General features: G+C 35.7%; 1 protein-coding gene across 1 annotated transcript; it reads left to right on the top strand.

The window, feature by feature from the left end:
- Positions 1-4,088: 4,088 nt before the first annotated feature.
- LOC127639299 (calcitonin gene-related peptide 2) lies at positions 4,089-6,636 on the top strand. Its single transcript, XM_052121236.1, has 4 exons — positions 4,089-4,142; positions 4,405-4,512; positions 5,891-6,025; positions 6,462-6,636. The coding sequence occupies exons 2-4, from the start codon at positions 4,433-4,435 to the stop codon at positions 6,634-6,636; spliced, it is 390 nt and encodes a 129-aa protein (XP_051977196.1). The 5' UTR covers positions 4,089-4,142; positions 4,405-4,432.
- Positions 6,637-13,482: the final 6,846 nt, after the last annotated feature.

Raw genomic sequence — 13,482 nt, 5'->3', positions numbered from 1 at the left:
TCCATTCTTTAATGATTTTGTATAAACTTCCAGCAAAAGTGTAGTCTGATCTGCAGCATAAGATCTAAAATATTTAAAAAATAGATAAGTAAATTTCTGGGCTTCCAATCTTTTATTTCATTGATGCACTCAGGAGAATTGTGAAATCTCATCAGGTTTTGAAGAAATATAAAGCTGGGTACCATAGCAGTGGAAACTTATTCCACAATTCCTGATAATATCTCCCAGGGGAAGTTTATACAGGGAGAAAAGCAGAGGCCCTAAAACTGACCCCTGTGGCACTCCATACTTTACTTTTGTTTGGTTTGACAATTCTTCTTTTACATAGACAAAGTGGTAGCGGTCTGCTAAATAGGACTATATATAGCCTATTCAAGAGAATGTCATGATTTATCGTGCTGAATGCAGCACTAAGATCAAAAAGCACGAAGTGAAATGCAGCCGTGATCAGATGATAAGAGCAAGTCATTTGTAACTCTGATAAGTGCAGTCTCTGTACTGAGGCCTAAATCTTGACTGAAATTGTTCATATATACTATATCTTTGTAGAAATGAACATATTTGGGAGGATACTACCTTTTCTATTATTTTCGACATAAACGGGTGATTAAAAATCGGTCTATAATTAGCCAGTTCTCCAGGATCAAGTTGTGGCTTCTTAATAAGCAGTTTGATAACTGCCATTTTAAAGTTTCTTGGGACATATCCTAAGGTTAGCAAGGAGTTAATAATATTAAGAAGAGGTTCTGATATTACAGGAGATAACTCTTCTAAGAGCTTAGTTGGTATTGGATCTAACAAACATGTTGTGGCTTTTGATGTTTCGATAAGTTTTGTTAGCTCTTCATGACCTATGACAGCAAAGGATTGAAGTTGCACTTGAGGAAAAGTATCAGACACTGTTTTCTGAGGTGCTATGACAGATGATTCCATAATTCCAATTTTATTTCTGATTATTTCAATTTTATCCGTAAAGAAATTCATGAAGTCATTACTATTGTGCTGCAACGTAATATCTGATTCTGTTGAGGCTTTATTCCTAACCAATTTAGCCACAGTACTGAATAAACATCTAGGATTGTTGTGTTTTTTTCTATGAGTTTACTAATATATGCTGAACTGGCAGCTTTTAGTGCCTGTCTGTATCTACAGACACTATCCTTCCATGCACCACGAAATACTTCTAATTTTGTATTCTTCCACATACGCTCCATTTTCCGAGCTGCTCTCTTGAGAGCTTGATTGTCTTTAATCGAAGGGAGCGACACTATCAAGAGTGCTAGAGAAGTAGCATTTATATGTTTTGTTATTTCATCAAGTTCTTTTGGGCTTTGGGGTTTACTGAGTGAATGATATAGATCTGGAAGCTTATTAGAGAAGCTATCTTTAGTGGTCGAAAGAATAGTTCTACCTGAATGATAGCGAGGTGTAGATTGAGTAACATTAGCTGATTGCGGCATACAAGAGACGAGGTAATGATCCGAGATGTCATCGCTATGCTGCAGAATTTCTATATTATCAACATCAAATCCACATGACAGAATGAAATCTATCGTATTATTTTGGCGATGTGTTGGTCCTGTTAAATTTTGTCTGACTCCAAGAGAGTTGAGAATATCGAGAAATGCTAATCCCAATGTATCATTTTCATTATCTATGTGAATGTTGAAGTCACCAACAATTAAAGCTCTATCTACAGTAACTACAAGATCTGATAAAACATTTGCAAATTCACCAAGGAGATCAGCATAAGGTGATCCACTGTAGCAAGAGTTTTTTTTTTATTTATATCTGACAGTGTCACAATAAGCATTATTAGTTCAAAAGACTTACATTTATATCCTGGCCTCTGAGTAACATCCAAAAACTTCACTGTAAATTGTAGCAACACCTCCTCCTCGACCCTTCAGATAAGGCTCATGTTTATAACAATAAATTATTTTTACTAATTGTAAAGGGATCAATAGAAAGGAGGAGGTGAGAACCGGCTTGATAATATAAATAAGAGTTTTAATGACAAACTTAAACAAAAGACAAACACACACATATGACGGACATGTCCGTAAACGATCTCTCTCTCCCGCACGATCCTCTGCAGTCGACCTTTATCCCTCTCGGGAGGCTTGATTAGCCTAATACGGGACCAGGTGTGTAGGATCACTACCCGGCCCCGCCCTCAGCCCTGCCACACTAATATATTCATCCGGTTTAAGCCATGTTTCAGTCAAACAGAGCGCATCCAATCTATGATCTGTAATCATTTCATTAACAATTAGTACTTTAGTAGAAAGAGATCTAGTGTTTAGTAGTCCTATTTTTATATGATGTTTATCTTTAATTTGTTTGTTTTGTTCAAGTTTGACCTTAATCAAATATTTTGTAAATGATTTAGTGAGGGCTTTGTGGTTGGTAGTTCGGGGAACAGACAAAGTCTCTATGAGATATCAAGGTGATACAGTCTCTATCCCCTACGCAATTGTTTGTTGATGTTAACCTTGTTCTTGATAACAGTGCTTTGAGATCAATAATCTGTGTAACACAGAGGAGAAAAACAGATGCATGCAGGCCAGAGCTGCAGAAGGTAATGCCCCCACCTGCCCACCTGTGTGTTTGTTCTGGTTCCTGTTTTGCCCCTTCTTGGGATGTTTATTTTTCCGCGGCATTGTGTGTGTTTTTAATATACTATTTAACTGGCTACTGTCTGCAATTGGGTTCATTTCCCCATCCTGACAGAATGAACCAGCCATTTTGAGCCCAGTAGACAGTAGCAGTATATAAGACTTTTCCTTCGGCCAGCAATGGTCTGGCAGAAGTCAGTCCCCAAATTTATGCCCCTGGCCATTCGGCTACAATATTACCGATAGGGTTATAGCACCTTTGGTGTGTATGCTCAGTCACATCTGGATGCGGTCCAGGGGCTAGGGTAATTCAGATAACCGCTCTGTACAATTGTGATGAGAAGAATATCATATCAGAATGTTATTCTGAGTTGCATGGCACGGTTTTGGTAGCACGAAGGGAACCTACACTATATTAGGCAGGTCGTTTTAATGTTGTGGCTGACCGGTGTCTTTATTTAAAGTCCTCAAAATAAAGTACATGCAAAATCTAAAGAGTTTGAACCTCCTAGTGACCTCTTTTGCCCGATAGTGTAAAGTCCCATAGGTGTTTCAAATGTGTGTGTGTGTGTGTGTGTGTGTGTGTGTTTATGTGTGTGTATTCAAAGGAAGAGTTTGCAGTTAGCCAGGGGTCTTTGCCCTATATCATGTCTACCAAGTATTGTTAGATCTCAAATAATTTTTTGTGGAAAAAATAAATGATTTAAACAAAAACGTTGAAGGTTCACTCGTGATTAAGCATGAGTGAAAGTGTCCAATAACAGGGTGCTTTCTGAGATTAAGAGAGTAGTATTTGACTGGTCATGTGATTCTAACATGGCAGCCCCCTTGAGGGGACCCTCTCCATGTTGATTAATACAGCTTTTATAATGTTACTGATGCAACTACAGCCTTCATCTTATGTGAGTGATGATGATGTCATACATATGTTTCAAAATGACAATTCATTTCTTTAGAGGTGAAACCTTTTAGATGAGAAAAAAATACTGTGTGCAGCTTTAACTTAAACCAAAACTAAAGTTAAGAAGCTTAAGTTCAGCTAAATGTTTCATTGTCTATTTTAATAGCTTTGCAATGTTAACATCATAACAATATATGCAAATACATGAATTATGGTAATATCCACATCTTATTACAAACCAGGCATAAAATGCACCATTCTCCATCTCTCTATCCACTAAGGGGTCCTTGGCCTGGAATATGTTGAACAAAGACATCTGCATTTAGTCATTTAAAAAATGTGACGCGAAGGCCGCCACCATGGATGATGATGTTGATGACGAGGGTTTGCGGCGCTTTTGACCCTCACTGTGAGTTTGAATTCTTCAAGCTAACCCCTCGCTCCACACACCCCTGATCTCTGCTGGAAATGGAGGGCTATATTTGGAGGAGAGTGATGATGTCACAAGTGGTTGAGGGTGGGAGCCTATAACAGAGCGGATGGAGTGCGTGCGAGTGTGTGAAAAACAGAGACAACATCAGCATCTCCTGGAGCTGCTGTCCACTGGTTTGAAACCGCTGGAGGTGAGTACTTTTATTCTTGTTATACAATATTTGGAAACTTTATGTAGTGCTTCAAGGCTCAACATCACTGTATGTGAGTTTGGACATCTGGATCCACGTTTCAGTTTTGAATTTATACTAGAATTCTGTGAAGTTACAAAGAAGCCAGACTTCTACTTTTGTCACAGCAATATCCTCACAAAGTCCTTAAAATACTTTTGTAAGTATGTATTCATAAAATGCATTCGTACATATACTAAAGCTCTTTTTTTCCTTTGCAAAGGAACATTGAGAATTGTGTGCTGTTTGCCATGAATCATCTAAAACTGCCCTCCCAGATTTTGCTTTTCCTTGTGATGCTGCACTGTGTTGCTACAGTTCCTCATAACAGGTAAGTCTTAGCTTAAAGTTTAAAATTGTAAAATTTTATTCAAATCTTAAATATGCTTGTAATCGTAAAACTGCCATTTGAGGATTTATTAGAAATGTATTTTCAGAATAAGGCTTTGGTTCGTATACTGATAGCATCCTACAGTTATTGAGATTCCCATGTTACCAATATTAATATCATGACACATATCAATACTGGGGGTCATATTTCACCACTAAATAAAATAAATAACAGGTAAAAATTTACAATAAGGTTTTATTTCTTTCCATTAGTTAATGCATTAGGTATCATTAACTAACTATAAAGAATATATATATAATCACAATCTTGGTTTAAGTTATAAAAGTGCAATTCTTCATTGTTTATTCATGATAGCTCTTAATGCTAATGTTAATATAGGTTTGTTGTTAGCTAAAGTAGTTAACTACAACCTTATTGTAAATAATATATATTTTACATAAAGGAAGCCTGTTCTGTAGATTTTTCCATTGTGACATTATTTTCTTGACAATAAGCACCTCCTACCACACTCATTAACATAATATAGAAAAATCAAATTTCCATTACTGTAATATGAAAAAAGCAACGAAAAATGGTATTTATACCTTATGGTGGTAATGGTTGTACTCAATTTATGCTGATGTAAATCAAAAGAAATGTACATCAAATGTACACAAATTAAAGAAATTAAAAGAATATTGTATTATTTTTAACTGTAATACATACTGTTAGATGTAATAATGATTTCTATAAAACAAACTATGATATTTGTTATGAAAAACACAACACATATAGAGGCTATAATTACAACTTCTATAATTGTAATAGAATAGAAGTTGACTGCCTTCTACTCTTCATAGGCAACATTTCTATAAAAATACCATGGTTACAACAGTTACTATAGGAAACAGTTATTGTTACTATTGGGAATAAATGGTAAATTGATAAAGAATATTTTCATAAATCATTGATCTACAGTACTACCGTATACAGCGTATATGTTGAGAATTCAATGAGAACCATTAAGAATAATTCACTAGATGAATTACATTAATTCTCAGAAGTAAAACGGTAACAAAAACGAATGGTCTTAAACAGGCTTCATTTTCTTTATGTAATCAAATATGTTTTTTTTGTTGCGAAAATTGTTACATATTTTTCTGAGATTCACCGATAATGTCATTTATTATTCCTAAATTTATATGAGGTGGATATTCTGGAATCTTTCATATATAGCAAGTCAGTTGCAAGTGTGTATAAGTGAGTGAGAGAATGGTATAAACAGTGGCTGCAGTTGCTCCACTTGAGGTGATGAAGTCACCACTTCAGAGAAGTATCAAATTCAGATCTATGAGCAGTTCTGGCCTCTTGTCGACAGGTACACCCTCTCGTCCAATGAACAGCCTGAGGAGTTGCGAGATGGTGACGGATGGATTGTTACAGATCTGTCTGAATATCCCTTCTTGAGTTTTACGGGGCCACGGCCTCAGAGGGGCCTCACTGCAGTGAACAGGTACTTATGCTAAATACATGGCATCAATATCAATTATAATTCAAGCTTTCAGATCTTGCCATTTTTTGTATCAAATAAGCATCAAAATCATTTGTGATTGTGTTTTGTTGGGGAGACCATTAATAATTCAAAGACTACAATTCACTGTTTTATTGTTAATTATTTAAAGAAACCAAAATACCAGTGGGGCCCAAAATCCGACACCACTAGTGAAAGTGGTTGTTTTTTTTGTTTTTTTTATGTAATGCCATTTTTTTCCATTATAATTCCATTTCCATTCATTTGAGTTGAATTGTTGAGGTGAATCGTGTTGTATGGAATATCAGCAGTCATGTTTGTGTGATTTTGCTTAAGTGTGATTAAGATCAGGAAGTTTAAGCTTGTTTTAAATTATAAAGGCATAAAAGACTGACTAACCTTCTCAACTTCCACACAGCCATCACATAGAAAAGAGGAAGTGCAATACAGCGACCTGTGTCACTCAGAGATTAGCAGACTTTCTCGTCCGATCCAGCAACACTATCGGAACCGTCTACGCGCCAACCAATGTAGGATCCAGCACCTATGGAAAGAGAGACCTGCTTCAGTCCCCTGGTTATTTACCCCTTTAGTCCAAATGCCAAAAAGTCAAATAAATGTAAAATACATGACTTGTTCTGTTAGTATGTTATTTCATTTGTTTTAGCTTTTTTGTTTTGCAATTTTTTCGTTGCTAAACTTATGAAAGAGATTGCCTTTTTATATTAAAGGGTGTTCACGTAAAAAACAAAAGGATTATTCTGTTGTCATTTACTCAGCCTGTAGTTCCAAAGCCGTATCGTTTATTTCTAACATGCAACACAAGAATGCTGAAGCTATTTTTTCCATCTGTGTATATGTTGCATTGAAGAAAGAAAGTCATATGGATTTGCCATGAAATAGTGAGGGTAAATAAATGATGAGAGAATTCTCATGTTTTGGTGAATTACAGGACACCCTTAGTAATAGTCACAGCATTTTCAGTTCTTGGTAAACCTTGCATGACAATAAGCTTTGGTTCAAACAACAGAGTGTTTTACCACACTTTGTTCTGATAGCGAATCAATAAAATGGATTATAAAAAATGACACAAATTGCAAAGAAGGATTCACAATTTGTTTTGTTTTTTGTAATAAAAGAAAAAAGATCAAACCACTTCTATTCTGGGTGTCTTTACAAATATGAATACAGTTTTAGTTTTTTCCACCATCAAACATAATCTCAAAGCAGCATAGAAAGAGAGACGACAACGTGACTAAAGTTATTTGATGCATCAATTTTATGGAAGCTGGATCCCACCATGGAATAAAAAAATGAATAAAAGAGGTCATTCTGACATTATATATCATAGTTAGATATAAAGTCACAATTGTGAGATATAAAGTCTCAGTTGCATGAAATAAAGTCACAATTGCCTGACATAAAGTCTAAGTTGTGTGATATGAACCTACAATTGTGACTTTATATATCTCAACCATGAGAAATGGACTTGCAAGATATAAAGTCAGAGTTATGATTTTTTAAATTATCGTTATTCCATAGAGATATCAAAGTACCAAACAATAGTTCCAACCACTAGTTCTGAATGTAAATGTTTGATTGCCATCGTAAAACGTCTGTAAACGCACATCTGTGACCGCACATTCTTTTGTTAATGTGACAACGCTTCACGTTGTGTCAAATAACTCCCCCTTACTGAGTGGTAAATCATTGTGACGCAGACACTGTGTCGTGGCTTATTACTTTATTTTGAATCAAGTCCATAAATGATTGTAGAAGCAAATATAAAAATACACAAACCTCTCTAGAAACAGATAAAACAGCACAAGCACTATGTACTGCAGATGTGAATAAATACCCCACAGCCATTAGCTAAGAACCCTGTCTGACACCGTCTGATTGGATCAGAGCCCCGCTCTTTCTCTGTTTTGATGAACGCAGAAAAAATTAATGTACACCAGCATTTGGTACCTGAAGTGTTCATATACATTGATTACTGTAAGCTATTATAGCGGAGCCATAAAAGAGACTCATTTTGTGTACCATAAAAGCTCATTATTGACCTCTGACCTTGTTTGTCTAATAATACTGAAGGGTCCTTGATTGGAAGGGTCACTGCAATACATACCAAAACATACGACGGTAAAAGTGAGGTGGGACAGAGTAGCACATTTCATAGCGGCATGAAAACAGTTCGATGGAAGAACAGCTTGAAAATACATCTTAGATCTTTTTAATTATGACAAGAGATGATGCAATAAAGGGAGCTCTTGTACCGTGACAGAAATTGACCACAATTCAAAGTGAAATGGTTTTTAATAGAGACTGTTTTTTTAAGATCTTGGACCAGGATAACCAGGATGTTTTTCTTGTTGTCTCTCATATAAAGTATATTAGAAAGCTAGCACATCCTAAAACAGTTTAAGACAGTGGCATAGCCAAGCCAGAATATTACAGATTACTCCTTGACTTCAAATATATACATTTATAAAATAATAATAAAAAATGCATACATTCTGATTTCTGAAAGAGTTTCAATGTGCCGCCTATCTGTTGTCATGAAAATTAAAAAAAATCTATTTTATTGCGACCCACCTAAAAGTAATTTGTGATGCTGCAAGCGATGTGTTTGTATAGTTTGCATCATAATGGATACGCATATTAAGTGTGGGTATACAGTAGATTGAAGTCATTTTCTATTTATAATGCTGAAATGGGCTACAACTGTTTTTGAATCTGCTTTTCTCTGTTTTGATGATGTGGAGTATTCAAAACCCAAACAATATTTATTTAATTATTTTTTTGTGTATTTATTTATTTATTTATTTTTAATCCAACTTTCAGTTCTTAATTCCTAAAAGCGAATGTGGGTGTGTATTATATAGTATTAATGTGCAGATTGTGTGTGATAGCAGAAGGACAGTTAAACTTTTCCAATTAATCTTTAAACTTTAGGCATTTTAATGTTCCAGGGGTAGAATTATTATTTTAATATGTTCAACCTAACAGACTTTTTCTTTTTGTTATATAATGGTCTTATTAACTTATTAAAACTCATTTCAAAACATTTTACCAGGCCTTCATTATTTCTTTTTTAAACTCCTTATTTATTTATTTGTATTATTAATATTTTACAGTTTTAGTCTTGTCCCAGACATTCAATTTTAAACTATTAAAATCAATTATAAAAATACTGGGGTCCTGGGTAGCTCAGCAAGTAAAGACGCTGACTACCGCACTTGGCCCAGTTGCTAGAGTGGGTGGAGTCGCGTTGGGGTAACCTCTTCGTGGTTGCATAATGTGGTTCTTGCTCTCGGTGGGGCACCTGGCGAGTTGTGGTGGATGCCGTGGAGAATAGTGTGAAGCCTCCACACATGCTATGTCTCCGCAGTAACACGGTCAACAAGCCACGTGATAAGATGCACGGATTGATGTCTCAGATGCGGAGGCAACTGATATTCGTCCTCCACCAACCGGATTGAGGCGAGTCACTACGCCACCATGAGGACTTAGAGCGCATTGGGTATTGGGCATTCCAAATTTGGGAGAAAATAATTTTTCTTTTTTTTTAATATTTATTTTATAAAAATGCTATTAAATGTTTAAATCAATGATAATCTAAACAAAGCGTGAAATAAAACGGAACCATTTTAAAATAAAATAGCCTATTTTATTGTGTGAAAATGATTTATTTAATATTTTTGGCATCATTTCCGCCTCACCAAACATTTTTGCCCTTATTAAATTTGACTTGTGAACCAAGTTAACAAAAGTGTCAGTGAAGAGCATGCTTGAGATGAAATATGAAAAATATGAAAAATCAAGGTAAATATCAATGGATATTTGTATTGGGAGTCATTTTCAATAAAGCTTTATTTTTTTTAATTATGCAAAAATGTAAATAAAAGATTTAATTGTGTGTATTTAGGATACATAAAATGTTAGCTAAAAATTACCCTCAACAAGACAAAGGAGTCAACCAATTTATTTCGAAATGTTGTGCAAACATTTTTCGAAACATGTGCATGTATAATGGCTAGAAATAGCATTTAGCTTAGCATAAAGCTAACAATTTACACAAGATTTATTTCTATTTCTTCTGCTCCAAACTTACTCCAAACGTACTTCTCTGTCTGCTCGTATGAATGTAACACATCATAAGAAAGTGTTTCACCGCTGTTCAAATGCACTTTGGATCACATCATTTATATGTATAAATGTTTTCCATCTGAAAGGACTAAATATGAAATTAAACAAATTACAATAAAATGAAAAGTAATCTCTTCAGTAATCAAAATACTTTTTGAATGTAACTGTATTCTAATTAACAATTGTTTAAATTGTAACTGTAGTAGAATACAGTTACTTATATTTTGTATTTTAAATACGTAATCCTGTTACATGTATTCCGTTACTCCCTGGCTCATGCCAGCTATGCTTGGGGTGGGCTGAGGGATATCATAGGTGGGTATTTGGGATGTGGGACAAGTTTTGATTGCTGAGTGCAGGCGGGATCATGTGTGTGCTGGAACGGGAGAAAGAAATTACTTGTGGGACTTCCACAAAATATAAATATCTAAAACATAAAATAGATGTTCCTCAAATGTATTTAATGATTTATTAAAGAAAGATACAAACAAAAGTTTGAAACCAACCAAAGGTCCATCAAATATTAATGGCAATGTTAGAGTGTTTTTCTCTCTCTCTTTCTGTTTTTTTTTTTTTTTTTTTTTCCAGGTGGGAATTGTAAATTGCCTATGATACCAGAGTAGGACAGAATCTTAGGGGAGTGGAGAAATTGTGTAGACCTCTCTACCTGCAGGATTTTGTTGGTGGTAGAAGGACAAAATATTACATATTTTTTGTGGGAGCGGGACAGAAACTCGCAGGAGCGGGCCTCTTCTTCACAATATAAATGATGTCCAGAATTTCACGAACACCCACAGTGCGATTTTGGGGAGCTGATGTGGAGGGAGATATTGTATAAAAGGGAGCGCATGTGGTACATTAACAGCAGACACATCAGCACTGCTCGAGACAGCACCAGGCTTCTTTATGGGCACTAAAAACATATACATTGCAGTAAAATATCTCTTATTACCATCCTCGCTCATGACGTCTCTGACTGTCTGGTATTCAGCTGCTGCTTCTTGTGTGTGTCGTTGCTTTCGGCCAATGACAAAAATAGAAAAATACTTCACATTTCTGGTGTTGTTTTGTGATTGTTTGGGCGATCTACAGCCCACTCTCAATGTCTGCAACCAGCCCGCCCCGATATTGCTTTTAACCAATGCACAAATTTGAAACAAATTAAGTATTTTATCTAAAACCGTGTTTCCCAAATGTTTAATTGGGTGGGCATGACTCACGTTTGGGTGGGCTCAGCCCACCCCTGTCCATGCCCACACCTGGCCCCACCTGTAGATACACTGTTAGACATTGAAAAATGTAAAGAATCAGTGAGAGTATGAAAAATGTTTAATGCTACTTTACTTCCTTGAAGACCACAGTGCTAAAAGTGCCCAAAGTTAAAGAAAAAGCTTTTTAACTGGATGTGTAAAAGATATACACCTGTTCACCCTCTGGAACACTAACAGAAAGAAGTTACTCACTACTGTGTGAATGTCCTTTACTACTTGAATTACAGTCTTCTCTAAAAGCATCTTCGTCATCAATGACCTGTCCTTATGTTTGAACTGGCAATCATATGAAAATATTCCCTTCATTTTTCCTCTGCTCTCTGACATTGAATGACCACCGGTGTGAAAGGCTGTGTGCGTTTGGCGGCTGGTCTATTGAATAGATGTCACAGAGGCAGTAATAGATGAAATGTGTAAACGTGGAAGGGCAGCAGCAATACAGATGAATTAATCAAGCATGAAAGCACAGTGCTGTGAAATGTCATAGACACATCAGCAGGTACAAGAAAAGGACAGGGAGGGCAAAATGAAAGATTTTAAATTCATATTTTTCCACACAGTATTCAGTAACCCAGCACGTTCCTATTTCCATTCACGATATGGGCATTTGTAATGATTGAATATTTAAATGCATACGTTAATCATTTTGTGTTTAATGCACAGGTTTCAGACCTTAGTATAGTAGTCATTTAACTATGGTACAGTATATACAGTATTCACTATTTTATGTCAGTGTGTCATGATACCTCAAAAGTATTTTTTTTATTATTATTGGTAAAGGGCAGCTTATTAAGTGGGGGTGGGGTTGAGCGTTGATTTGTGAATGGAGAAATGGTAAGATTATCACCTGTCATTGATTGTCTCTAACAGCTGTTTGCTTTTGCAGTGAGAGTTAGAGACGGATTTAAGAATGAGCCAGATGCCAATGAGGCAGAGAGACTGAAATTGTGTTAAGCTGTGTGTTCTGAAAAGCGTAATTATTGAGTGAAGTGCTGAAAAGCCAATTTTGTGCTATGAAATAAATAATGTTTGAGTTGGATTCGCCGTCTCCCGCTTCGTCCTTCCAACCCCAATACGAACTTTGTTACACAGATTAATTCATTTTATAATGGAGTTGCACATCATGAGTATTGACAAATATTAAGGACAACTGTATAAATCTCCTCTATCAAACAGCCCTTCTAAGAGCACTGTTATCTCTTAACAGTTTCTCTTTTGTTTATGGTGATTCGCATTATTTGTGCATATTGCCACCTACTAGGCAGGGAGGAGAATTTATTGTAAAAAAGGACTTCAAGGGACAGTTCACACAAAAATGTAAATTCTCTTATCATTTACTCACCATCATGCCTTCCAAGATGTGTATGACTTTCTTTCGTCAGCAGGACACAAACAATGATATTTAGAAGAATATCTCAGCTCTGTAGGTCCATACAATGCAAATGAATGGGTGCCAACATGTTTATGCTCCATCAAGCACATAAAAGCAACATTAAAGTAATCCATGCAACTGCAGTGTTTTAATCCATACCTTAAGAAGTGATATGAGAGGTATGTAAGAAAAGATGAATATTTGTGCTCAAAATAATTTTCCCTGCTCAGTAGGGGGTGATATGAGTGACAAATGTGAATCAACTAAAACACAAGAAGAAAAAGTGTAGATTGATTGCGCAGAGAGGATCATTTATAATAAAAAAGGACTTAAATGTTGTTCTGTTTCTCACCCACACCTATCATATCGCTCCTGAATATATTGATTACATCACTGGACTCTTATGGATTACTTTTATTCTGATTTCTGTGATTTTTGGAGCTTCAACATTTTGGCACCCATTCACTTACATTGAATGGACCAAAACAGCTGAGAAATTCTTCTAAAAATCTTAATTAGTGTTTTGCAGAACAAAAAAAGTCACACACATCTGGACTGGCATGAGGGTGAATAAATGATAAGAGAATTTTCATTTTTGGGTGAACTGTTTCTTTAAATAATTATATATGTATTTCTAATCCACACCT

Source organism: Xyrauchen texanus, chromosome 47 (assembly GCF_025860055.1).
Source record: "Xyrauchen texanus isolate HMW12.3.18 chromosome 47, RBS_HiC_50CHRs, whole genome shotgun sequence".
Lineage (NCBI taxonomy): Eukaryota > Metazoa > Chordata > Actinopteri > Cypriniformes > Catostomidae > Xyrauchen > Xyrauchen texanus.
Note: the sequence above shows the minus strand (reverse complement) of the source record. Positions and strands in the feature narration are given on the sequence as shown.